Source organism: Bos indicus x Bos taurus, chromosome 3, assembly GCF_003369695.1.
Source record: "Bos indicus x Bos taurus breed Angus x Brahman F1 hybrid chromosome 3, Bos_hybrid_MaternalHap_v2.0, whole genome shotgun sequence".
NCBI classification, from domain to species: domain Eukaryota; kingdom Metazoa; phylum Chordata; class Mammalia; order Artiodactyla; family Bovidae; genus Bos; species Bos indicus x Bos taurus.
Window position 1 is genome coordinate 1,720,191 of NC_040078.1, and position 27,677 is coordinate 1,747,867.

Genomic DNA, 27,677 nt, shown 5'->3' on the forward strand with positions numbered 1-27,677 from the left:
CTTCAGAATGGACTGGTTGGATCTCCTTACAGTTCAAGGGACTCTCAAGAGTCTTCTCCAACACCACAGTTCAAAAGCATCAGTTCTTCGGTGCTCAGCCTTCTTCACAGTCCAACTCTCACATCCATACATGACCACTGGAAAAACCATAGCCTTGACTAGATGGACTTTTGTTGGTAAAGTAATGTCTCTGCTTTTGAATATGCTATCTAGGTTGGTCATAACTTTCCTTCCAAAGAGTAAGCATCTTTTAATTTCATGGCTGCAATCACCATCTGCAGTGATTTTGGAGCCCCCAAAAATAAAGTCTGACACTGTTTCCACTGTTTCCCCATCTATTTCCCATGAAGTGATGGGACCAGATGCCATGATCTTTGTTTTCTGAATGTTGAGCTTTAAGCCAACTTTTTCACTCTCCACTTTCACTTTCATCAAGAGGCTTTTGAGTTCCTTTTCACTTTCTGCCATAAGGGTTGTATCATCTGCATATCTGAGGTTATTGATATTTCTCCCAGCAATCTTGATTCCAGCTTGTGCTTCTTCCAGCCCAGCATTTCTCATGATGTACTCTGCATATAAGTTAAATAAACAGGGTGACAATATACAGCCTTGACGTACTCCTTTTCCTATTTGGAACCAGTCTGTTGTTCCATGTCCAGTTCTAACTTCCTGACCTGCATACAGATTTCTCAAGAGGCAGGTCGGGTGGTCTGGTATTCCCATCTCTTTCAGAATTTTCCACAGTTTATTGTGAGCCACACAGTCAAAGGCTTTGGCATAGTCAATAAAGCAGAAATAGATGTTTTTCTGGAACTCTCTTGCTTTTTCCATGATCCAGAGGATGTTAGCAATTTGATCTCTGGTTCCTCTGCCTTTTCTAAAACCAGCTTGAACATCTGGAAGTTCACAGTTCACGTATTGCTTTAGCCTGGCTTGGAGAATTTTGAGCATTACTTTACTAGTAATGTGAGATGAGTGCAATTGTGCGGTAGTTTGAGCATTCTTTGGCATTGCCTTTCTTTGGGATTGGAATGAAAACTGACCTTTTCCAGTCTTGTGGCCACTGCTGAGTTTTCCAAATTTGCTGGCATATTGAGTGCAGCACTTTCACAGCATCATCCTTCAGGATTTGAAATAGCTCACCTGGAATTCCATCACCTCCACTAGCTTTGTTCGTAGTGGTGCTTGCTAAGGCCCACTTGACTTCACATTCCAGGATGTCTGGCTCTAGGTCAGTGATCACACCATCGTGATTATCTGGGTCATGAAGATCTTTTTTGTACAGTTCTTCTGTGTATCCCTTCCACCTCTTCTTAATATCTTCTGCTTCTGTTAGGTCCATACCATTTCTGTCCTTTATCGAGCCCATCTTTGCATGAAATGTTCCCTTGGTATCTCTAATTTTCTTGAAGAGATCTCTAGTTTTTCCCATTCTGTTGTTTTCCTCTATTTCTTTGCATTGATCGTTGAGGAAGGCTTTCTTATCTCTTCTTGCTATTCTTTGAAACTCTGCATTCAGATGCTTATATCTTTCCTTTTCTCCTTTGCTTTTTGCTTCTCTTCTTTTCACAGCTATTTGTAAGGCCTCCCCAGACAGCCTTTTTTGCATTTCTTTTCCTTGGGGATGGTCTTGATCCCTGTCTCCTGTACAATGTCACGAACCTCATTCCATAGTTCATCAGGCACTCTATCTATCAGATCTAGGCCCTTAAATCTATTTCTCACTTCCACTGTATAATCATAAGGGATTTGATTTAGGTCATACCTGAATGGTCTAGTGGTTTTCCCTACTTTCTTCAATTGAAGTCTGAATTTGGTAATCAGGAGTTCATGATCTGAGCCATAGTCAGCTCCTGGTCTTGTTTTTGTTGACTGTATAGAGTTCCTCCATCTTTGGCTGCAAAGAATATAATCAATCTGATTTCGGTGTTGACCATCTGGTGATGTCCATGTATAGTGTCTTCTCTTGTAAACTATCATCAAATTGCAATGACCTTTGCCTGTATCAGTCAGTTCAGTCGCTCAGTCGTGTCCTACTCTTTGTGACCCCGTGGACTGCAGCACGCCAGGCTTCCCTGTCCATCACCAACTCCTGGAGCTTACTCAAACTCATGTCCATCAACTCAGTGATGCCATCCAACCATCTCATCCTCTGTCATCCCCTTCTCCTCCCACCCTGAAGCTTTCCTAGCGTCAGGGTCTTTTCAGATGAGTCAGTTCTTCACATCAGATGGCCAAAGTATTGGAGTTTCAACTTCAGCATCAGCCCTTCCAATGAATATTTGGGACTGGTTTCCTTTAGGATGGACTGGTTGGATCTCCCTGCAGTCCAAGGGACTCTCAAGAGTCTTCACCAACACCAAAGTTCAGAAGCATCAATTCTTTGGTGTTCAACCTTGTTTATGGTCCAACTTTCATATCCATACATGGCTACTAGAAAAACTATAGCCTTGAGTAGACAGACCTTTGTGGCAAAGTAATGTCTCTGCTTTTTAATATGCTGTCTAGGTTGGTCATAGCTTTCCTTCCAAGGAGTAAGCGTCTTTTAATAAGTAACACCAAGTTCACAATCATAACAACTATCCTTTTTTGAGTGTCTGTTTGGTATGTGCCAGGCATCTCAATAAGTCCTCTATGGATATGATCTCATTTCATCTTTGCAATACATCTGTGACAGTGGGTATTAACACTCATATTTGATAGAAGGGAACACTGAGATCCAAGCAGTTAAATGACCACTAGAAAGTGTCCAAGCTTTGATGCAAACAAGGATTTGATGCTCAAATCCCTTCACTGTTCCCAACCATCAAGCCTTCCAATTCCGGGTGATTCCCAAACTCTGCGTGACTGACAACTTTTCAGCATACCCTTTGTTTCACTTTGTGGCAGATGTAAGCTTGCCAATTATGTTTTATGGTGTCATTGCATTAACTTGTATCTTGCCCTTCCTGTGCCCATGCCAGTGAAAAAAGGCTGGAGAGGCTAGAGCAGTGCCAGCCATGGATGTGCCCACTGTCCACGGGACATGCCCATCTTGGAAGCATCACTCAATGAAAACTGAGGTTCTGTAACTGCTCTTCCACACTGAAGGTCTGAACCTAGGTCTGGGACACGGAAGCCCCACAGCCCTCTGAGTACATGGATATTTATTTCAAGGTTTTCATGGGGAGCTCTGATGGTCTTAGAGCTGCAGGAACACCTCCCCTAATCTGCTGGACAAGGCTGACACCATCACGTTTTATTATCTTACGGCATTTTTACAGCTGTGTTTCGGTTGACCAGGTGGAGTGCCGTGATGGTTTTTCTACTGGCCCCGTGGAATCAAGAGTCCGCCTCTTTGTGAAGGGCTCCTCATGTCAAAATCTCTAGTGCACCGGACTCTTAGAAAGAAGCCTGTTTCTGTTCTGCTGGCCTGTTCTTGTTCTCCTGCTCCGAGGACCTTACTCCTGACACAAATAAACAAATAGCTGTGTTTGATGACCCCCTTGTCTCTTAAAAATATACTAATTTAAAGAAAGATGAAACAAAAAAAGACAAACATTCACATATATCATTGGGTTTTATTTCTCCATGTTTTCTTCCAGCTCCTAGCCACATCCTTATTTCCATACATAACGGAATCTGTAACCTAACCATAGGAACTTTTCTCTTTTCATTTCATTACGTGCTGTCTTAGCACTTGCTGTTCTTTAAGCTTCATGCCACTTCAGCAAGGGAATGCTGAGTCCTCTGTCGCAGAACTGGACACTGTTTCCAATTTAAGCTATTATAATTAATGTTGCATTAAACCGTTTTGTGTTCACAGCACTTAATTTTATCTGCATTAGCTCCCGAGAGAGAGATTACCCAGCCAGGGAAACGAGCATTTTTCTCCAGTTTCTCTTCTGCACTGTCTGCCCTCCCTCACCCTCTCCCCTTATCCTGGTTCACCCCCAGCTGAGTCCCTCACTCTGCTCCACCTGGTCCTTCTCTGGCTGATTCTGGCTCCTCTGGCTTCCGTATTTAACGGCTTTGGTTTTCTTCTGGCAGCAAGCTGGTTTCAGGCAGGGCAGCCGGGCCCAATTCAAGTGTGAATGTCTGGATTTCCCCCCTCTCCTCTCTTAGGACCAGCTGCACTTTAAGAGACGAATTAGTTAAACTCGAACAGCAAAGACTACAAATTTAATGAGATTATGAAACTCGGTGAAAAGACAGTTTTGCTTTAAAAAGAGAGATAATTGGTACTATATGTTAAGTAAACCCAGGAAAAAAGATTTTTACAAGTTTCATTTCCAAAAGGTTTGGTGCTGGGCTGATTTTAGGCAGAACAGCTTTTGAATTAAATGGGGTCGTCCATTCAGGCTGCGTGACCTCACAGTAAACTGAGGTGAGCATGGAGCTTCCGGAAGGAGGGGAACCGTCTTGGTCACCAAGGGACAGTCACCTGGCCCGGAGACCCGGGACCTGGCGCCGCCGGGCAGGACTGGTCGTCTTCCCGGCCTCTGGCGCCCCCTGACGTCTGCAGCGGGAGTCGCAGGCTTTGCAGAGGCCTGGACCAGCTCCCTCCCATCACTCCGCCCTCTATAAATATTCAGGTATTATCTACAATTTATTTAGGAGCTGGGACGCGCCAACTGAGAATCCAAGATCTACAAGAGTCCTAAATCCCCCCGCCCCCCGCGTCAGCGGGTGGAAGGGCTGTTTGAACTAGATCTGTATGATTCTAGGTCCTAGCTGTTCTTGATGGTGAGGGCTGCGGAGGGGAGCTTCGGGGAGGAGCTGGATGAAGTGAGGGCTGGCGGTGCCTCGGTTTAGGGCCTGGGGAAAGGACCCTGACGTATTCCTCCGTAAGGTGGGTCTCCTAGGAAGTGATTGATCCCTTGTTTGCCGTTATTTCTACTGCTGCCTCTAGAGTGGATTCAGTTCAGTTCAGTTCAGTCGCTCAGTCGTGTCCAACTCTTTGCGACCCCATGAATTGCAGCACGCCAGGCCTCCCCGTCCATCAACAACTCCCGGAGTTCACTCAAACTCACGTCCATCGAGTCGGTGATGCCATCCAGCCATCTCATCCTCTGTCGTCCCCTTCTCCTCCTGCCCCCAATCTCTCCCAGCATCAGAGTCTTTTCCAATGAGTCAACTCTTCGCATGAGATGGCCGAAGTATTGGAGTTTCAGCTTTAGCATCAATCCTTCCAATGAAATCCCAGGACTGATCTCCTTTAGAATGGACTGGTTGGATCTCCTTGCAGTCCAAGGGGCTCTCAAGAGTCATCTCCAATACCACAGTTCAAAAGCATCAATTCTTTGGTGTTCAGCTGTCTTTACAGTCCAACTCTCACATCCATACATGACCACTGGAAAAACCATAGCCTTGACTAGAGTGGATTAAGGATTTGTTTTTAATAATATTCCCTCAGCAAACGGTGGCATAAGAAAGCTAGTCACCGGATATGTACAGCATATGCTGGCTACTAGTCATGCACCCTTAGCATGGTTCTGAGTCAGTGAGAGACTTCAAAGGTGGTGTTGTATTTGTGGCCAGTCTGTTTTGTGGAATAAAAGGTTAGGATCCTGTTAAAGGAGTACCTGGGAAGCAAGGGTGAGAATTTTTATTGGTAGGGAGGAATGTTCCTGGACCTGCGGAGAGCTCAAGAGATAAAGCTTGGCTCATGAACAGCTTTGACCAGTAGCCAGTCTCCTCAGAAGTGATGCTCTCTTTTTCTGTCCTGCAGATACCTGCTGGCTGGGCCTGCAGGGAGGGCAGAGAGCTGTTTGTGAGAGTAGCCCATAGGTAGCAGCCTTTTCCTCCCCAGGCTGCTTCAGTCCCCGGGGTCTGGGCATGGATACCTGAGTCCTGTTCTTGAACCTAGGGCCTTTTAGGTTTAGGGACTAACTGATTAGGGTGGCAGTGGGAAATGCCTTTGATTTTCCCCACGCTGCTCCATGCCTGGCTGCCCCTCACCAAGACAACAGGAAATGAGGGGGCACACCCAGCAACCACCTGCCTTTGTCGGAGAGCAAATACCAGAGCAGATGTGAGGCTAGAGGGGAGAGGTGCCTCCTGTCTCCCAGCAGCCCTGGGCGGAGCGGAGATTGGAATTCACCCTCCACGCCCAGCGAGTGTGCGCCTGTGCAGTCTGCACTGTAGAAAGGGCAGCACTGTTGGGGCAAGCAAGCCGTCCAAGGGGGCATGTGAAGAGAGAAGCAGGATGGACAGGCCTGCCGCTGAGGAATTCAGTAATAGTACTTTCCACTGGTGTCCTCTTCCTCCCACCCAAAAGGACTCCCTGGAGTCTTCTTGCCTCAGGGCCTCTGCACAGGCTGCTGCCTCGGGCTGGAGTGCCACCCCATCTCTTCTCCAACCCCTCCCAGCACCTCCACTATTGGCTTCACGACTGGGTCAGTGTCCCTTGTCATGCCTGTCCTGTCTCAGCATTGTTGCGTCCTGCCTGGTCATGGTTTTTTTTTTTTTTTTTGCCCCCACTGGATTCCTTAAACACAAAAACTCACACACTATGTCATCTCCATGCCCAGCAGAGTCAGGTATACAGAATTTTTGTAGAACAAACCACTGTACACAGTGGTGTGTTAACTTACAGTGTTGAGTGAACGACCCTGGCTTAAGGTCTTCAGGAATTCTAAGCGATCAGATTGGGCTTGTGCATTGAGGGTGGCCTGTTGGTTTTCACAACCTTCTTTCTGTGGGCTTCTTTTGTGTGTGTCTGTTCCTTCCTGCCCCCTCCATCCGCTCAGTCCTCGTTCTCTACCCTGCACATAATCCCACTGCCGCCAGGGGGCTCTTCCATCACCCAGTTACTTGTGGTAATTCCATTTCATCAGCAAAGCACAGGAAGAGAGTTCTGCTTAACTGAAGGGAACATTGCTAAGAAGTTAACATTGAAGGGTTTCAGAGAGAGAGGCTTTCACTGAAACCAAGGGTAGGCAAACTGCAGCCAAATCCAGCCTGCAGACTGTTTTCTATGGCATGTGAGCTAAGAATGGTTTTTACCTTTCTTTGCCTGTGAACAAACAAGGCAACTGGTGTGTGTTGGGGTGAGGGAGTGGTTGTCACCAAGCCCCAACTAATTCCTGGCTTCTCTCTGGCTCTTCCCCTGCACAGTGCCGCCCTCCAAGCCAGACTGTGGCATCCAGGGAGAGACTGTCATTGGGAACGACATCCAGCTGACCTGCCAGTCAAAGGAGGGCTCCCCAGCCCCTCAGTACAGCTGGAAGAGCTACGATGTCCTGCACCAAGAGCGTCAAATCACACCAGGTAAAAAGGTCTGCAAGGAAGGCCAGCGCCCCACATCGAGGTGCCGCTCATGTGATGTGTACTGCCAGAGGAGACCCTGGGCTGACCAGTCAGGTGCCCCTGAAGGCTGCCTCTCCCCCCTGCATTTTGCACTGGATTATCTTGGACATCTCTCTAAGCAGCATTTTTCTCATAATAGTGCCCACCTCATAGGTTATTGTGACAAATAATAACATTGTACACATGAACTTGTTTTCTTTATTCCCCATAACTGAGTTCTCTTGAGTAAGCATGTATCAGTAACCAGTCGCTGCACAAGCACTCGCGGGGTTTTAGTTTTGGTTATGATTATGTCCTAAAGTGTACATTTGAGTCCTCAAGTCTGACTCTGTGGCTCCACTTAAGGACGGAGAAGTTTCTATTTCCATCCCTTACCTAGGCAGATACATCTCGGACTGCCCTGGTTCCCACCCACAAACTCAACCCTGTTATATGGTCCCACCCACTACACAACTGGGTCTGCTATGAGGTTCCCACATTCTCAGGGAAGGAAATGGTAGGTTCTGCTGTGGTTGCCAGGAGACTGGTTTTGTACCAGGCAGTTTGGTATTTGACCTTTCAATCAGGAAACAAACTGGAAAGAGAAAAGGAGCTGCCTTTTGTATAAACATCCCGCTGCCATTACCTTGGAGTCAACTAATGTGGGAAAACCCCAGTGGAATCCCTGGGCCCTGTTTCCACCAGCTGCTTAGCCAGCTGCACCCACCACTCCTGAAGATCAAGAAAGACAAGGTCTGGAAAGTCCCACTGGATTAACTTCTGGGAAGACTTTCTACCCAGTATGGGTGGAAAGGAAGTGGGTGGTGGAGCGGTGGGTATAGACAGCAGGTCTGAGGAGATGAGACGGGAGAGCGAGTCCCACCAAATGAGGGCACAGACAGGGGCTTCCACCAAGTGAGGGGACTTAAGCTCTCTACCATTTGTTTGTTTGGGGGTAAAACAAGAACTTCTGAAAAGTTAAAAAAAAAAAAAGAATTAGTAGAACCCACTCTAATGTAAAATAGATGTGTTAAGGATTTCAACAAGCTTCTGGATTTGTTTACATATTTCTAGCTGGCAAGTTTTTATCGAGTGTGTCAAAACTGGCTGGCAGCTCTCCTCTGGCTATATGACAATCTGTCTCTGGGCTGTGTGCAGCCCAGGGACTCCATAAGTGGTCACAGGTCAACCACAGACACTAGTTGATCTGGCATTCCAGCAGAGTATGTATAGCAGAGGGTTGCATGAGTGCATGCTCAGTCACTCAGTTGATTTTTTGTGACCCCATGAACTGCCAGACTGCCTGCCAGACTCCTCTGTCCATGGAATTTTTTGGCAAGAATACTGGAGTGGGTTGCCACTTCCTTCTCCAGGGGATCTTCCTGATCCAGGGACCGAACTTGTGTCTCTTACATCTCCTGCATTGGCAGGCAGATTCTTTACCACTGACCCACCTGTCAGTGAAGCTAGCAGAGGGTAACAAGATAGGAAATGCTGCCGTAGTTTGTATCCAGTGGTGCTAGAACCCAGAGGGGTCAAAGAAGATTTCTTCAAGGAGGGGGCACTTGAACAGGCAGGAGAGCGTGGTGGTTAGGAGCATGCATGGGCTTGAATCCTGGCTTGTTAGCTGTGTGACCTTGGCAAGTCAGTCTCTCTGTGCTTCCATTTGCACATCTGTAAAATGGGCATAAAATTAGTATTTATTTCATAGGGATATTGTGAAGATTTTTTTTGGCTTCTCTTTGCAGCATGTGAGATCTTAGTTCCTCAACCAGGGATCGAACCCATGCCCCTTGCATTGGGAATGTGGAGTTAGGGAAGTCCTATTGTGAAGTTTAAATAAAAGTCCATGTAAAGTACTGAGACCACCAAGTGCCTGGTAGAATGATCAGCTGTTATCTGAGCTGATTCCTTAAGAGTGAGTAGGCTAAGGATGGAGACAGCTTAGGAACTGTGCATGCAGGAAGGATGGGAGGTGCCACTGAAGAGAAGCTGAGATGAGAGATGATGCAGGGCCTGCTCATTGGACTCGGGAGGCTGGCCTCTGCCCTGGAGGATGTGGGGACCCTGCTCACAGCTCTCCTGCCTCCATCAGGAAGGATTCCTCTGCTTGTTAGAAGCCAAAGCTCAGTTTTTCAATGATCTAAAACATGAGAGCCATAAAAGAGCTTAAATGGAGATTGCTTAGTTACTTTGGAAAAGATTTATTCTGCCTCTAGTTAAGAATTACTCAGAGTCAGAATTAGGATTAGACAGTGACTGAAAAAAGCATCTGGATGGTGGTGCGGGTTGGGTGTTGTTCTTAAAGACGTGGGCTCTGCCTTGCCTCACAGAGCCCTAGGGAGTCTATCGTGTCATCTTGTGTGGGTCAGTTGAAACCCATTTCTGACTTTTAAAATATTTTAAAACAACCCATAGTGGGCAATCTGGGGAGCAGAATTCCTCAACTCTTCTACATCTAAAGGAGAATTCTCAACATTAGAGATTGTTTCCTTTAACTTGGATCAGCAGGAGTAAGCCAGCAGTAAAGGAACAGGGAATGTGGAATCAACAAATGAGGGTTTGAGTTCTGGCTTCTTCTGTTAATCGTGGCCTCTCAGACCCTTAGTGTCTTCATCTGCAAGATTGGGATGATCGTCATTCAGCCTTCCCCAAAGACTGTGGAGAGGGTAAGAGGCGATCACGTATGTGATACCTCTGAACATCCTTGTAAACCCTGTCAGTCAGCTGAGTTTCATGCACTGAAGGAGTAGGAATCTGGGTAACAAGGAAGGCGGGAGAAGTAATTCTAGGGGCGGGAGCACTTTAGGGGAGGATATTCTGAAGGGTGGGCTTCCCAGGTGGTTCAGTGATAAAAGAACCCACCTGCCGATGCAAGAGGCGCAGGAGACCTGGATTTGATCCCTGGGTCGGGAAGATCCCTGGAGGAGGAAATGGTGACCCACTCCAGTGTTCTTGCCTGGAGAAGCCCATGGACAGAGGAGGCGGGTGGGTTACAGTCTGTGGAGTCACAGAATCGGACACTACTGGGCACACTGAGCACACACTCCCAGGTACATTCTGAAGGGTGGCATGGACGTTGCTCCCAGCAGCCAGGGAAGATCTTGAAGGCAGCTTGAGCTTGTTGACAAATCATGGGATCAGGGAGATGCTGGGGTAGTGGGCAGAGAAGTTAAACCTTGTCAATTTGACATCAGTGTCTCTTGCTGACCTGGGCTGCTCTGGAGGGAAACCTCTCCTAGCTGCAGCAGAGGGAATGTGGAAACCCTTCTGTCCTACGTGTTCCCTTCTTGACCACGAGGTGTCATTGTAGAAGAAACATTTGTTTTGGCCAGATTTCAAGAATGATTGGGTCCTTTCCAGAGGAAAAGGGACTTGGGAGCTCCAAATCAGAATCAAAACAGGTCTTGTGGCAATGTTTGTGCACTGGTTAATCCCAGGGTAGCTTCGCATGTTTGTTGTTTGTTTTGAGAGACTGGGGAAGGAAAGTGCTGACTCTGGCCTAGGCTGCCACATGTTCCCGACCCTAAAGAGGGCCAGGAGTGCCAAGCTGGGCTCTGATAAATGGGAAGAGCCTGGCAAGAGCCTGAGGTTTTCCACCTTGATCTGTCTGAAATGTGCTGGGCACATTTAACATATAGACTGAGTTTCATGTTCTAAAGTAGTGGGACTCTGTTAAGAGCCATACACCCCTGAAACATGTCCAGGTTCATAGAATATTTCTCAGAATGGTTTTGTGTTCCTTCAAGACGCCTCTTAAAAATATAAAAATCCAATTGGCTTAGAAAACGAGGCCATTAATACCATAACCCCATGTTAGAAGTGTCCGGTGCTATCAGCATATCAGAAACTCTAACTCATGCTGAACTTGCTTTGGTCATAAACCCTTTCTTAGTATCATACGTTAATATCACACGTAAACAGTGTTCCAGAAAAATTGCCAAGGTATGAAATTCTAGGATGGAAGGAACAGTGTGTTACAGAGAATGAGTAACCAGAGGCTATCATGCTGAGTTTCAGGGGATGAATCTGGAGAAAGTATATATGAAAGGATTGGAAGAAAATAATCTCAAATTAAAGCGCTGTTATTTCCAGCTGGTGAGATTATGAACGATTTTTATTTTGTTCTCTGTTCTTCATAGAGGCCTCCTCAGACCCTTCAGATGAGATTAAGATCTAATAGGGTTCCCATTATGAACTCTAATCACTCTCTAATCACCATTGCTTTATGTCTGTTCTCCCTTATATACACCAAAGGATAGGGACCCTCTTCATCTTGTTTTGAACTGATGTGATGAGCATAGCAAGATTTTCTAGATTAGACTAAATTGAAGTAATAATTTTACGTCATAGATTCTTGTATATTATGTACATGTTATTGTAATGAGCATAATGTAAGTTTTTATAATGAGCATCTATTGCTTGTATAATATATCTTATTTTTCTTTAAACATTTTTTATTTTATATTGGAGTATAGTTGATTTAAAATGTGTCAGTTTCAGAATGATTCAGTTATACATACACATATATCTATTCTTTTACAGGTTCTTTTCCCATTTAAGTTATTGTGCTATACTGTAGGTTTTTGTTGACTGTCTTATATATAGCAGTGTGTATATGTTAATCTCCACCTCCTAATCTATCCCTTCCCCTACATTTCCTCTTTGGTAACCATGTTTGTTTTCTAAATCTGTGAGTCTGTTTTGTTTTGTAAATAAGTTACCCTTGTATCATTTTATTGGATTCCACATATAAGTGGACTTCCCTCGTGGCTCAGACAGTAAAGCGTCCGCCTACAATGCAGGAGACCGGTTTCAATCCCTGGGTCGGGAAGTCTCCTGGAGAAGGAAATGGCAACTCACTCCAGTATTCTTGTCTGGAAAATCCCATGGACGGAGGAGCCCGGTAGGCTACAGTCCATGGGGTCGCAAAGAATTGGACTTCACTTTCTTTCACATATAAGTGATTTACATGATATCTTTCTCTGATTTATTTCACTTGGTATGATAATCTCTAAATCCATCTGTGTTGCCACAAATGGCATTATTCCACTCTGTTTTATGGCTGAGTAATTGTCTATATGTACTGCTTCTTCTTTATCCGCTCATCTGTTGATGTCTTCATGTCTTGGCTGTTGTGTGCAGTGTGCAGTAAACACTGGGGTGCATGTATCTTTTCGAAGTATGATGTCCTCTAGATGTATGCCCAGGAGTGGCATTGCTGGGTCATATGGTAGCTCTATTCTTGAACAGTATTCTGTACTGTTCTCCATAGTGGCTGTACCAATTTACATTCCCACCAATAGTGTAGAAGGGTTCCCTTTTTTCTACACCCTCTCTGGCATTTATTGTCTGTAGGATTATTGATGATGACCATTCCGGCCAGGTGAGGTAAACCTCTTTGTAGTTTTAATTTGCCTTTCTCTAACAGTCACTGATGTTGAGCATCCTTGACTTAATGATGTGGTGCTTTTTGGCCATCTGTATGTCTTCTTTAGAGAAATGTCTATTTAGATTTTCTGCACGTTTTTTGATTGGATTGTTTGTTATTTTGATATTGAGCTACATGAGCTGTTTATATATTTTGGCAATTAATCCCTTGCTGGTCATGTTGTCTGCAAATATTTTCTCCCATCTTGTGTGCTGTTTTTTCATGTTGTTTATGGTCTCCTTTGCTGTGCAAAGGTTTTTAAGTTTAATGAGGTCCCATTTTTTATTTGTTTATTTTTATCACTCTGTGAGGTGGCTCCAAAAATTGTTACGATTTAGGTCATTGAGTGTTCTGCCTATGTTTTTCTTTAAAAGTTGTGTACTGCCTGGTCTTACATTGAGATCTTTCATCCACTTTAAGTTTGTTTTTGTGTGTGGTGTTAGTGCGTGAGTGCTAAGTCACTTCAGTCGTGTCCAACTCTTTGTGACCCTGTGGACTGTAGCCCACCAGGCTCTTCTGTCCGTGGGATTCTCCAGGTAAGAATACTGGAGTGTGTTGCCATGCCCTCCTCCAGGGGATCCTCCTGACCCAGGGATCGAACCTGCATCTCCTGTGGTTCCTGCATTGCAGGTGGATTCTTTACCACTGAGCCACCAGGGAAGCCTGGTGTGTGGTGTTAGAGAATGTTCTGATTTCATTCTTCATGTGCAGTTGTCCAGTTACCCCAGCACTGCTTATTGAAGAAATTGTCTTTTATCCATTGTACTGATATTATTATTGCCTCTTTTGTTGTAGATTAATTGGCCAAACATGTGTTAGGTTTATTTCTGGGCTTTCTCTTCTGTTCCATTGACTTATATTTCTGTTTTTGTGCCAGAACCATACTGATTTGATTACTGTAACTTTGTTGTATAGTCTGAAGTCAGGGAGCCTGATTCCTCCAGCTCTGCATTTTTTTTTCCACAAGATTTCTTTTGCTATTATAAGTCTTTTATTTCCATACAAATTAAAAAATTTTTGTTTTAATTCAGCAAAAAAAAAAAAAAAAAAATGCCATTGGCTTGGATAGTGTAGTCATTTTGATAGTATTGGTTTCTCCAATCCAGGAACAGGGTGTATCTTTCCATCTGTGTCATCTTTGATATCTTTCATCAGTGTCTCATAGTTTTCAGAGTACAGGTTTTTTGTCTCCTTAGGTAGGTTTTTCCTAAGTATTTTATTCTTTTTGATGTGATGGTAAATGGAATTGTTTCCTTAATTTCTCTTTCTGATATTTCACTGTTAGTGCATAGAAGTGTCTTTCTGTGTGTTAATTTTGTATCTGGCAAATTTACCAAATTCTTTGATGCCATCTGGTCATTTTCGGGTCTCACTTCTTTTCTAATTTTGGTTCCTTTTTTTTTTCTTCTCTGATTGCTGTGACTAGGACTTCCAAAACTATGTTGAGCAAAGGACATCCTTGTCCTATTTCTGATCACAGGGGAAATGCTTTCAGCTTTTTCATCACTGAGTATAATGTTAGCTGTGGGTTTGCCATACTTGGCCTTTATTATGTTGAGATAGTTTCCATCTATCCTACTTTCTGAAGTTCTTTTTAATCATAAATAAGTATTGAATTTTGTCAAAAGCTTTCTATTTTTTCTTTTCTGCATCTAATGAGATGATCATATGTTTTTTATTCTTCAATTTCTTAGCACATTATATCACACTAACTTGATTAACTTGCAGGTATTGAAAAAGCCCTGCATCCATGGGATAAACCCCACTGGATCATGGTATATGATCCTTTTAATGTATTGTTGGATTTGTTTGAGTAGTATTTTGTTGAGGATTTTTGCATCAATACTCATCAGTGATATTGGCCTCTAATTTTCTTTTTTGTAGTATCCTTGTCTGATTTTGATATCAAGGTGATGATGGCCTCAAAGAAGGAGTTTGAGAGTGTTCCTTCCTCTGTAATTTTTGCAAGAGTTTCAGAAGGATAGGTGTTAAGTCTTTTCTATGTATAAGTACCAAGTACTAATGATTTGCACAACTGGAACTCTGGTTCTCTTCTCTAAATGTTAAATAGATTAGCCTATGAAGCCATCTGAATTTTTATTAGTTGGGAGGTTTTAAATCACAGTTTCAATTTCAGTACTTGCGATTAGTTCATATTTTGTATTCTTCTCAGTTCAGTCTTGGGAGATTATACCTTTCTGAAATTTGACCATTTCTTCCAGATTGTTCATTTTATTGGTATATGGTTGCTTGTAGTAGTCCCTTATGATCCTTTCTATTTCTGTGGTGTCCATTGTAACTTTTCCTTTTTCATTTCTAAGTTTATTGATTTGAGTCCTCTTCCTTTTTTTCTTAATGAATCTGGATAAACATTTATCAATTTTGTTTATCTTCTTGAAGAACCATCTTTTAGTTTCATTGATATTTTCTATTGTTTTCTTTGTCTCCATTTCTTTCTGCTCTGATCTTTATGATTTCTTTCCTTCTGATAACTTTGGGTTTTGTCTGTTCTTCTTTCTCTAGTTGTTTTAGGTGTAAGGTTAGGTTGTTTATTTGAGATTTTTCTTGTTTTTTTTTTTTTTTTTGAGGTAAGATTGTATTGCTATAAACTTCCCTCTTAGAACTACTTAGGTTTTGAATCATTATTTTTATATTTTCATTTTCCTCTAGGTATTTAAAAATTTTTTTCTTTGATTTCTTCAGTGATTCATTTGTTGTTTAGTAGCATCTTGTTTAGGAGAAGGAAATGGCACCCCTCTCCAGTACTCTTGTCTGGAAAATCCCATGGACGGAGGAGCCTGGTAGGCTGCAGTCCATGGGGTCACGAAGAGTCGGACACGACTGAGCGACTTCACTTTCACTTTTCACTTCCATGCATTGGAGAAGGAAATGGCAACCCACTCCAGTACTCTTGCCTAGAAAATCCCATGAACAGAGGTGCCTGGAAGGCTGCAGTCCATGGCGTCCCTGAGGGTCAGACACGACTGAGTGACTTCACTTTCACTTTTCACTTTCATGCACTGGAGAAGGAAATGGCAACCCACTCCAGTGTTCTTGCCTGGAGAATCCCAGGGATGGCGGAGCCTGGTGGGCTGCCGTCTACGGGGTCACACAGAATCGGACATGAATGAAGCGACTTAGCAGCAGCAGCAGTGGGGTCAAGAAGACTTTAGGCAGCCTCTCTGCTGATGGGTGGGGCTGTGTTCCTGCCTTGTTTGTTGTTTCGCCTGAGGCATCCCAACACTGGAGCTCTTGGGTGGGGCCAGGTCAAAATGGTGCCCTCCAGGAGAGCCCACACCATAGAGTACACCCCCTTACCTCTGCCTCCAGTGTTTTTGTCTCCACAGTGGCCACAGCCACCCCCTGCCTTCCCTGGAGACTCTACAAAACCAGCAAATACTTCTGGCTCAGGCTCCTATGAAGTCACTGCTTTTTCCCTGGGTCCTTGTACACATAAAACCTTGTGTGCACCCTCCAACTCAACAGAGTTGAGTTTCTGATTTCCACAGTTCTGTGGAGTTTTGTGGTCAAAAACCAAACGCTCTGAGGAGTCCCCTCACTCAATGCCAGACCCCCAGGCTGGGCAGCCTGATGTGAGGCTCAGAATTCTCACTTCTGTGAGAGAAACTCTGTGATATAATTATTTACCAGCTTGTGGGTTGCCCACTTGGTGGGTATAGGATTTGATTGGGCATATTGTGAATGTGCCCTTCCTACCATCTTATTGTGGCTTCCTCTTTGTCTTTGGATGTAGAGTATCTTTTTTGGTGGGTTCCAGTCTTGTCACTGGTTGTTTCAGCAGTTAGATATGATGTTGGTATTTTTGTGGGAGGAGTTGCGCTCAAGTCCTTCTACTCTGCCATCCTGTCTCCAACCAGAAGCCAAAGTTCTTTAATAACCATAGATGTAGACATGTGGGTAATCCTTTGGGTGTGTCTTCTTAGACAAATTCACATAAAATATGTGTCTGTACTTGGTATTTCCATAGGCGTAGCAGTCTAAGATTGGTTTGTTGGTCACCCCATCAAATGTGGAATCTTGTTCACAAAGTTTCTTGGTCAGAGAGGCCTCATTTTGAAGATAAATGATGCATTTCTATATGATGCTAGCCTTTAGAAACACACAGCCTGTTCCTGCAGCCGTTCCTGCTAGTGGCACTGTCCAGAACACTAAGATTCATGTTCTCTTCCATGGGGTCCTTTCTGAGACCACAATGGGGCAATTACTCATAAACTGTGCTTCTTCTTCATCTATGATCTGGAAGGTCCTGGCATGGTCTTTCTCCTTATAACCCTCTCTGTTCTCTTTTCTGTATTTTTTTACAGAAAGGTGTCAACTGTTCCTGGGAATTCTAGACCTAAAAATGAATTTTTGTTATTGTTTTGTCATTTCTTATTTTTGTGACCTTGGGGAAGTCCCTTAATTTCTCCAACCTTCCAGTTACCTCTAGGGCACTGGAGATTGAAATATTTCTTCCATTCACAATACAAGATTGTTGGAAAAATCAGAGGGCATCATATTTGAGGAAGTATAGTGAATAGCACATTCAGACAAGAAAAATTCACACTGAGATACAATCTTGCAACAGAGTAGAGCTGGGCAGGGAAAGAATTGGCCACCAGGGGAACTAGCAAGAGGTAAAGCTGGGTTACTATGAATGGAGGTTTGTGACATTATACAGGAGTCAGGGATCAAGACCATCCCCATGGAAAAGAAATGCAGAAAAGCAAAATGGCTGACTGAGGAGATCTTACAAATAGCTGTGAAAAGAAGAGAAGCGAAAAGCAAAGGAGAAAAAGAAAGATATACCCATTGAATGCAGAGTTCCAAAGAATAGCAAGGAGAGATAAGAAAGCCTTCCTCAGTGATCAGTGCAAAGAAATAGAGGAAAACAATAGAACGGGAAAGACTAGCAATCTCTTCAAGAAAATTAGAGATGGCAAGGGAACAATTCATGCAAAGATGGGCACAATAAAGGACAGAAATGGTATGGACCTAAGAGAAGCAGAAGACATTAAGAGGTGGCAAGAATACACAGAACTGTACAAAAAAGATCTTCATGACCCAGATAATCACGATGGTGTGATCACTCACCTAGAGCCAGACATCCTGGAATGTAAAGTCAAGTGGGCCTTAGGAAACATCACTATGAACAAAGTTAGTGGAAGTGATGGAATTCCAGTTGAGCTATTTCAAATCCTAAAAGATGATGCTCTGAAAGTGCTACACTCAATATGCCAGCAAATCTGGAAAGCTCAGCAGTGGCCACAGGACTGGAAAAGGTCAGTTTTCATTCCAATCCCAAAGAAAGGAAATACCAAAAATGTTCAAACTACCAAGATGAATTGCATTCATCTCATATGCTAGTAAAGTAATGTTCAAAATTCTCCAAGCCAGGCTTCAACAATATGTGAATTATGAACTTCCAGATGTTCAAGTGGGTTTTAAAAAAGGCAGAGGAACCAGAGATCAAATTGCCAACATCTGCTGGATAATCAAAAAAGCAAGAGAGTTCCAGAAAAACATCTGCTTTATTGACTATGCCAAAGCCTTTTACTATGTGGGTCACAATAAACCGTGGAAAATTCTGAAAGAGATGGGAATACCAGCCTACCTGACCTTGAGAAATTTCTCGAGAAATCTGTATGCAGGTCAGGAAGCAACAGTTTGACCTGGACATGGAACAACAGACTTGTTCCAAATAGGAAAAGGAGTACGTCAAGGCTGTATATTGTCACCCTGCCTATTTAACTTATATGCAGAGTACATCATGAGAAACGCTGGGCTGGATGAAGCACAAGCTGGAATCAAGATTGCTGGGAGAAATATCAATAACCTCAGATATGCAGATGACACCACCCTTATGGCAGAAAGTGAAGAAGAACTAAAGAGCCTCTTGATGAAAGTGAAAGAGGAGAATGAAAAAGTTGGCTTAAAGCTCAACATTCAGAAAGCTAAGATCATGGCATCCAGTCCCATCACTTCATGGCAAATAGATGGGGAAACAGTGGAAACAGAGGCTGAATTTTTTTTTTTCTGGGCTTCCAAATCACTGCAGATGGTGACTGCAGCCATGAAATTAAAAGACGCTTACTCCTTGGAAGGAAAGTTATGACCAACATAGATAGCATATTGAAAAGCAGAGACATTACTTTGTCAATAAAGGTCCATCTAGTCCGGGCTATGTTTTTTCCAGTAGTCATGTATGGATGTGAGAGTTGGACTATAAAGGAAACTGAGCACTGAAGAATTGATGCTTTTCAACTGTGGTGTTGGAGAAGACTCTTGAGAGTCCCTTGGCCTGCAAGGAGATCCAACCAGTCCATCCTAAAGGAGATCAGTCCTGGGTGTTCATTGGAAGTACTGATGTTGAAGCCGAAACTCCAATACTTTGGCCACCTGATGCGAAGAGCTGACTCATTTGAAAAGACCCTGATACTCAGAAAGGTTGAAGGCAGGAGGAGAAGGGGACAACAGAGGATGAGATGGTTGGATAGAATCACCAACTCAATGGACATGAGCATGAATAAACTCCAGGAGCTGGTGATGGACAAGGAGGCCTGGCGTGCTGCAGTCCATGGGGTCACAAAGAGTCAGACACAAGTGAGTGACTGAACTGAACTGAACTGAAAGCTGGATTATCAAGGCCAGATCTGTAACATCATGTCCATATTAAGAAACTTGGGCTTATTACTGAAGATGAGGGACTGCCTCTGAAATGTCACTCAGATCCTATTTGCAATTTAGAATATCTCCTAAGAAGGAGTGTAACCCACCTGGTAACAGCAGTGGAGGCTGGCTGTGCAGCAAATTAGAGGACAAGGTCTCTAACTCTTCTCTCATAATAGTGGCTATGACACAGCATTAATGAGGATGTGTGTATGTGAGCTCAATTGCTTCAGTTGTGTCCAAGTGTTGGTGACCTCATGGACTGTAGCCTGCCAGGCTTCTCTGTCCATGGAATTCTCCAGGCAAGAATACCAGTGTGGGTTGCCGTGCTCTCCTCCAGGGGATCTTCCTGACCCAGGGATTGAATTCACATGTCTTATGTCTGCTGCAGTGGTAGGGGGTTTCTTCACTACTAGCACCACCAGGAAAGCCCATCATTGAGGATAGGATATATAAATTTGTCTAAACATTTATGTTTTATGCTTTAGCTCTCGCTTTCAAGGTGAAGACATTTGTAGAATCATAGATTTAGTAGAACGTCTTCTCATGAGGACATCTAGACCATTGCCCTGAATTTGGGGGGATCAGATACTTTCCCTCCCACTTCCAGATGAGGTAACTACAGCTCACAGAAGTTAAATGGCTTACTTAAGTGGTGGAAAAGAAAGAGGAAGAGTCTAGACTGACTGCCTGCCTCCTCCCACCCCACCGCACATACACATACATACACAACATACAAATACCACATACACTCACACACACACGGCTCATGGTAGAGAAATACTGAAGTCAGAGTCCTTGAGGTTCTAAAGCCTGCTTTCACATGAGTCTAAGCTGCAGAATTCTGTTTCTGAAGATCATAAAAGTGATAATTGTATCATCTAATTATAAAACATTTCTATGTAATATATAATGCATAGTATGTTTCCTAAGCATTTACATCAGGCATTTGGTTGTGGGCTTATATTCATTAGTACTTTATTTCATGTTCACAATTACCCTGTTGTGAAGGCACTATTATTATTTTATTTGTAAATAAACAGAGTTAATGAAGCTAAGTTCCTTGCCCAAAGTCACAAAATTAAGGTGGCTTCAAACACACAGTTCCTGCCTGAATTCTAAGCACTTCAGAATTGTGCAGTCTGCCTGGTTTAATCATCCTGCAGCCCTAGAGGTGGATATTTTCTCCACATTCCAGATGAGGCTCAGACATGCTCAATGGCAATGCTTTTATCTACATAGGAGTTCAGGAGTCCATACTCCTTCCTAGCTGTTTCTATTCTACTATGGTGGACTGTCTCCTCAGCCTGACTCTTCTTCCTTCCCAGTCACAGGACAGACCTTCTCTCTGAAAAACATCTCCACAGAAATGTCAGGTTACTACATCTGCATCTCCAGGAACGAGGTGGGGACCGAGTCCTGCAACATCACTGTGGCTGTCAGATCTCGTAAGAGCAGTTTGGGGTGGAGGGAGAGTGGGAGGGTGAAGGCCAGAAGGTGACCGGCTGGGGGTCCAAAGGGTCAGCTGACTGGGAGGTGAGCTGGGCAGCCTCTTGGGGTCTCCCGTTGGCAGGTGGCTGAGGCGTTGACCAGATGCTCCTGTCCCAGGTTCCCCTCATCTGGAGGCTAGCCCTGTTCCCTTTGTTGTTTGGAAATAGCACCTAAGACTGGCTTCTGGAGACCTTAGTCCTACCCTTAGGGTTGCTCTGTGGGAGTCGGGGAAGTGCCCAGATCTGGCTTCCATAGGAGTCTGGACCCCATCACTTGGGGAGGGACACCCTGAGCAGCTTGGAAATGAGCTAGAGTAGGAGCTGGCATGACACCTGAGGGCTTTTTTGGAGCCTGAGTAGCTCAGATCTGCTGGCCATCTGGCCTTTTGTACACCTTCATTCTGAGAAGTATCCTCCCGCATTGTCTGGTTCCATTCCCACGAGGCCGTGCCTTCCATGGAGTGCCCCCAGAAGCTGGTGGCACTGCCCCTTGGGCTGGGAAGACAGGCACCGCTCAGAGCCTGGGAAGGACCACCTCTCACATCTGGGACACTGGCTGTTGTGGTTCTTCATCCCTGGCATGCTCCCTGCATCTTGACTTGTGTTATGGGCTCGAGTTGGGAACTGTGGTTAGCGCTCACAGGACTTGTGGCTCTGTCTCTCCCAGCCTCCATGAATGTGGCTCTGTATGCGGGCGTCGCTGGGGGCGTGGCTGCGGCTCTTGTCATCATTGGCATCATCCTGTACTGCTGCTGCTGCCGGGACACCGGCCAAGCTGAGGACGCCGAGGTCGCACGGCCGTGAGTGTCGGGGACAGCCTGTTAGCAAGGGTCTAAGCAGATTAGGAAGATGTGCTCCAGCTCCTCACAGCCTCTTCCTCTCACAACACCTCAGGGGGCAGCTGTTAACAATAAAAACAACTTTTATCCATCCCATTTTATAGTTGAGAAAATAGTAAATGATTCACCCAAATCCTAAAGTGGCATTGCTATCTGGGACATGACTCCAGGGCCCGTGGTTCGCCAGTCTCTAATCCCAGGGTAGAGTTTCCTGTGGGTGTCCAGGGCCGGGTGTGGGGGCAAGCCTCTGTCATAGGCTGCTCTCTCCTCATAGGAAGCACTAGACCCAGCTCCCTCAGTCCTGATGGGTGAGTGTGAACCCTTCCCCTCTGTCCTCAATGCCTGCAGGAATCGGGCGGCCTACCGGGAGCCACCAGAGCAGCTGACAGAGCTTTCCAGAAGACAAGAAGAGGAGGGTGAGGATGACTACAGGCATGAAGACCAGAGGAACGCCGGCCGAGAGACCCCTGACCAGGCTGGCCGATGATCCGGGCCTGCTGCAGGCTGGGGCCAGTGGGAGGATTAGGGGTCATCCCCCTGCCTCCAGGCCTCTCCCCTCCTTTCCAAACCCTACTTTTCTGACCCTTTGTCCCAGTTATTGAGGGATGCTTCATTCTCCATGTTGGCTGCTGGAGGACTTGGCTTGGCCTAGCCAAGGGGATGTCACTTTTGACTGACCCTGTCAAGTGCCCTCCCCTTTGAAGTGACCCTCCTATTACCCTCAGGGCCCTTCACCCTGGACTAGGCAGCAGCCTCCACTTCCCGATGGCACTCCTGCTCCCCAGAGGTGATACTAGCCTCAGGATGGCAGAAGTTGCCCTCCCCACTGTGTGCCCAGCACCCAGGGGAACAGCACCTGGCAGAGGTTTTGCACGCAATGCATTTTTGTTGAATGAATGAAAGAATAAATGAGTACATAAGCCCTTATTTATCCAACTTTGGTGTGAACTCCTTGCTTTGGACCCATGTTGGCCTGGCCTCAAGCTCCCTCTCCAGCTGCATCTCCCACAGCTTTTCTGAACATTCCAGATGCTCCCTGCAAGGGCCACCCCAGCTCCCACTGCACACTCCCTCATGGGGTTTTGCTTTCTCTGTTTGGCTGGGAATGCCCATGAAACTCCCATCTCTGCCTGTCAAATCCTACTTGCCCCTCCAGGCCTGTCTCAAATGCAAGTGAACTCTATAACCGCATCCTAATCTCACACACAGATGGGGACAATCTTGTTACTTTGTCCCACACCCATCACAGGCCACATGGCACAGTTGTCTGAGGGTCTCTCCCTTTGTGTATCGGAGTAGGCAATGGCACCCCACTCCAGTACTCCTGCCTGGAAAATCCCATGGACAGAGGAGCCTGGAGGCCCTCTGTGTATAGTGTGAACTCCTGGAGCAAGGCCTGGGCCTCAACCCCATGCTTTTCCTGGAGCCCTCACAGTCTACAGCTCTTCTAGCAGGCTCAGTCCACCTAAATTTAGGAAACTGCTTTCATAGATTGAGCCTTCCCCTCTCTGGTCCCCGAGACACAGGATGACTTCCACTCAAACCCACTTGCTAATTTCATGAATGAAGGAAGAGATGATTTAAGTGAACACACACTCATGTGAGTATGTACACTGGAGTCAGTTTGCAGCTGGCCCTGTGGTCACAGTGATTCTTCTCCAGGCCAGAGTAACTGACATGCCCATCTCTGCTTCTTGATACCTACCCCTGCCCTGCCCGGCCTGTTCCTGTCTTGGCTGGGCTGCCAGATCTGCTTTGCTGGCCAGCTGTCTAGTTACCCCTCCCACAGCCTCTCACCTGTTGGTCGATTACTTCTTCTGTTCCCAAGAACTTGGCAGTATCCTGCTGCTTGGGTCTTGTGATCCAGTGGCTACTCTCACTCAAATACAATTTGCCAGTAAGTAAATATTGTCATTTCTTTTTTTTCTGAATGATCAGGAAAGCAAATCTATAAATCTGTTGTCCATCTTTGATTTTTAAAAATATATTTTTTATATGTCTTGTTAAATTCTTTGGTTCATTCAAAATGCTGTCAGTAATAATAAAATTGTTGGTGGAAATTCTTATTTCTTTTTTAAAGTGGGCTTTATTCACATCAAGGTAAAGATTATGTCTTTTGTTGTCGTGTGTCAGCCTACTGTGGGCCTCTCTTGGGCTTTCTGGGAGAGGTGAGGTGAGGTGAGGTGAGGGAGTCAAGCAAGGAGACAACTGGGTCAGATCCTGCAGGTCCCATTGCTTGTAGCCATCATAGGGTCAGGCAATGGTTGCTGGGGACAGGACAGAGCCCCACTGATTACAGAAGAATATTCCAGGTGTCTGCAACATCAGAAAGAACACACGGACCTGGGAGTTGGTGCATGCTCTCTAAGGAAGATGGTGGAGAGGTTCTGGCCAGATATACCCCAAGAGTACCGCTCCTGAGAGAGGGAAGAAAGCAGATCCCCAACCCCTACTCCAACTGTCAGAGATCTGGTGACTCTTCCTCCTCCCCAAGCACTCAGCTCTGTCACCCTCTCCCACCACACATTCAAAGTCCTCTTGACCTATGTACCCCTGTCTTGCACCTGTCCCACAGTACTGTCATTACCACGGTCTGTGTCTGCCTAGGACTGTGAGATTTGTGAGAATAAGAACTGATCTTACTCATGGCCTGGCATATATTGACACAAAACTTAATATATTTTTGTTGAATGAATAATTTTTTTTGTCACCATGTCCTGTTCAAGGCCATTTCCTTGTCTTCTAGTTACTTTGGGTGTCTCCCAGCCCTCCTGGTGCAAGGTTTTACACACATGATCTTGAAAGTGGTGGAAAGGAGGTGGCCACCTCCCCCAGCCCTGACCTGGCTGACCTCTGCCCCTGGAAGGGCTCTGAAAGTTCACCCACCTTAGCTCCAGGCTTGGGTAAGAAAACGAGGGAGATTAGAACCCACCACATTCCTTCAGCAATAAATATTTTGTGAGCTCCTACAATGTGTCACATTGAGAAACCTGTATGCAGGTCAAGAAGCCACAGTTAGAACTAGACATGGTACAACAGACTGGTTCCAAATTGGGAAAGGTGTACTTCAAGGCTGTATATTGTCACCCTGCTTATTTAACTTATATGCAGAGTACATCATGTGAAATGCCAGGCTGGATGAAGCACAAGCTGGAATCAAGATTGCCAGGAGAAATATCAAACCTCAGATATGCAAATGACATCACCCTTATGGCAGAAAGCAAAGAACTAAAAAGCCTCTTGATGAAGGTAAAAAAGGAGAGGGAAAAATCTGGCTTAAAACTCAACATTCAAAAAATTAAGATCATGGCATCTGGTCCCATCACTTCATGTCAAATAGATGAGGAAACAGCAGAAAAAGTGACAGACTTTATTTTCGGGGCTCCAAAATCACTTCAGATGGTGACTGCAGTGAAATTACATGAAATTCACATGCAGCCATGAAATTAAAAGACGCTTGCTCCTTGGAAGAAAAGCTATGACCAACCTAGACAGCATATTAAAAAGCAGAGACATAACTTTGCCAACAAAGGTTTGTCTAGTCAAAGCTATGGTTTCTCCAGTAGTCATGTATGGATGTGAGTTGGACCATAAAGAAGGCTGAATACTGAAGAATTGATGCTTTTGAATTGTCATGTTGAAGAAGACTCTTGAGAGTCCCTTGGACTGCAAGGAGATCAAACCAGTCAATCCTAAAGGGAATCAGTCCTGAATATTCATTGGTAGGACTAATGCTGTGAAGCTAAAGCTCCAATAGTTTGGCCACCTGACGCAAAGAACTGACTCTTTAGAAAATACCCTAATGTTGGAAAAGATGGAAGGCAGGAGGAGAAGGGAACCACAGAGGATGAGACTGTTGGATGGAATCACCAACTCAATGGACATGAGTTTGAGCAGGCTCTGGGAGATGGTGAAGGACAGGGAAACCAGGCATGCTGCAGTCCATGGGGTTGCAAAGAGCCGGACATGACTGAATGACTGAACAGCAACAACAATGTGCCAAACACAGTACTGGCTGCAGGGGATATAGAGCTCACTATGACGTCCATCTAGTCAAGGCTATGGTTTTTCCAGTGGTCATGTATGGATGTGAGATTTGGACTGTGAAGAAAGCTGAGCATCAAAGAATTGATGCTTTTGAACTGTGGTGTTGGAGAAGACTCTTGAGAGTCCCTTGGACTGCAAGGAGATCCAACCAGTCCATTCTGAAGGAGATCAGCCCTGGGATTTCTTTGGAAGGAATGATGCTAAAGCTGAAACTCCAGTACTTTGGCCACCTCATGCGAAGAGTTGATTCATTGGAAAAGATTCTGATGCTGGGAGGGATTGGGGGCAGGAGGAGAAGGGTAGGACAGAGGATGAGATGGCTGGATGGCATCACTGACTCAATGGACATGAGTCTGGGTGAACTCCAGGAGTTAGTGATGGACAAGGAGGCCTGGTGTGCTGCAATTCATGGGGTTGCAAAGAGTCGGACACGACTGAGCGACTGAACTAAACTGATGACGTCATTACTCAGGAGGCGCTACAATCTAATGGAGGTGATAGGCAGGAGCGTGGTCATGTGAGATGGCGAAGATGCCATGAGAATGCAGGACAGGGGCCCGAGTTACTCAGCCAGAGGGGATTGGGAAAGCTTCAAAGAGGAGGTGACCTGTGGGTTACATCTTGAAGGAAAAAAAGGAGTTTTAAAAGTGAGAAAGTGGGTGGTGCTGAGCCTTCTGTCCTCCATTTCAGGTCTCTTTTACTTTGGTCTTAAATTACATTATGAATTGATGAGACTATTCTCCTGCTGTATTTAGTTCAAGCCATAAACTCAATGAGAATCAGGTTATTGTTGGTTCCCTTACAATCACCATTACCCCAGCCTCCTTCCCAATTCGGAGTTTCCAGCTGACAGTTCATAGCCTTACTGTGTTTGAGAAAAGAGACCAAGAAAAAGAAAGAAGAAAAAAAGAAAAGAGACCTGTGGGTGAGGGAAGATTGTTTGCTAGACACTCATTAGGCACTTGAGACAGTTTTTCAAGTAATCCTTACTTGGACTTTCAAATATTAAGGCATTTTTTTTTGCTTTATCTGCTTTTATTTATTTATTTTTAAAATTTACTTATTTTAATTGGAGGCTAATTACAAGATTGTAGTGGTTTTTGCCATACATTGACATGAATCAGCCATGGGTGTACATACGTTCCCCATCCTGACCCTCCCTCCCACCTCCTTCCCCATCCCATCCCTCAGGGTCATCCCAGTGTACCAGTCCTGAGCATGGAACCTGGACTGGCAATCTGTTTCACATATGATAATATACATGTTTCAGTGCTATTCTCTCAGATCATCCCACCCTCGCCTTCTCCCACAGAGTCCAAAAGACTGTTCTATACATCTGTGTCTCTTATGCTGTCTCGCATATAGGGTCATCATTACCATCTTTCTAAATTCTGTATATATACATTAATATACTGTATTGGTGTTTTTCTATCTTACTTCACTCTGTATAATAGGCTCCAGTTTTGTCCACCTCATTAAAACAGATTTAAATGTATTCTTTTTAAAGACTGAGTAATATTCAAGTGTGTACATGTCCCATAACATTTTTTATATATAAATTTATTTATTTTAATTGGAGGCTAATTACAATATGGTAGTGGTTTTGCCATACACTGACATGGATCTGCCACGGGTGTATATGTGTTTCCCATCCTGAACCCCCCTCCCACCTCCCTCCCCATCCCATCCCTCTGGGTCATCCCAGTGCACCAGCCCCGAGCACCTTGTCTCATGCATCGAACATGGACTGGCGATCCTTTTCACATATGATAATATACATGTTTCAATGCCATTCTCCCAAATCATCCTACCCTCTCCCTCTCCCACAGAGTCCAAAAGACTGTTCTATACATCTGTGTCTCTTTTGCTGTCTACCATAACTTTCTTATCCATTCATCTGCTGATGGACATCTGGGTTGCTTCCATGTCCTG

General features: G+C 44.8%; 1 protein-coding gene across 1 annotated transcript in view; it reads left to right on the forward strand.

Moving 5' to 3' along the window:
* The window catches only part of GPA33 (glycoprotein A33), a 52,742-nt gene extending 30,108 nt beyond the window's left edge, over positions 1-22,634 (forward strand). The window contains exons 4-7 of the mRNA XM_027526667.1: positions 7,099-7,251; positions 20,698-20,817; positions 21,527-21,659; positions 22,047-22,634. Of these exons, the coding sequence (XP_027382468.1) occupies positions 7,099-7,251; positions 20,698-20,817; positions 21,527-21,659; positions 22,047-22,185 (545 nt within the window). The 3' untranslated portion in view covers positions 22,186-22,634. The remainder of the gene's footprint in view (positions 1-7,098; positions 7,252-20,697; positions 20,818-21,526; positions 21,660-22,046) is intronic.
* The last annotated feature ends 5,043 nt before the right edge of the window (positions 22,635-27,677 follow it).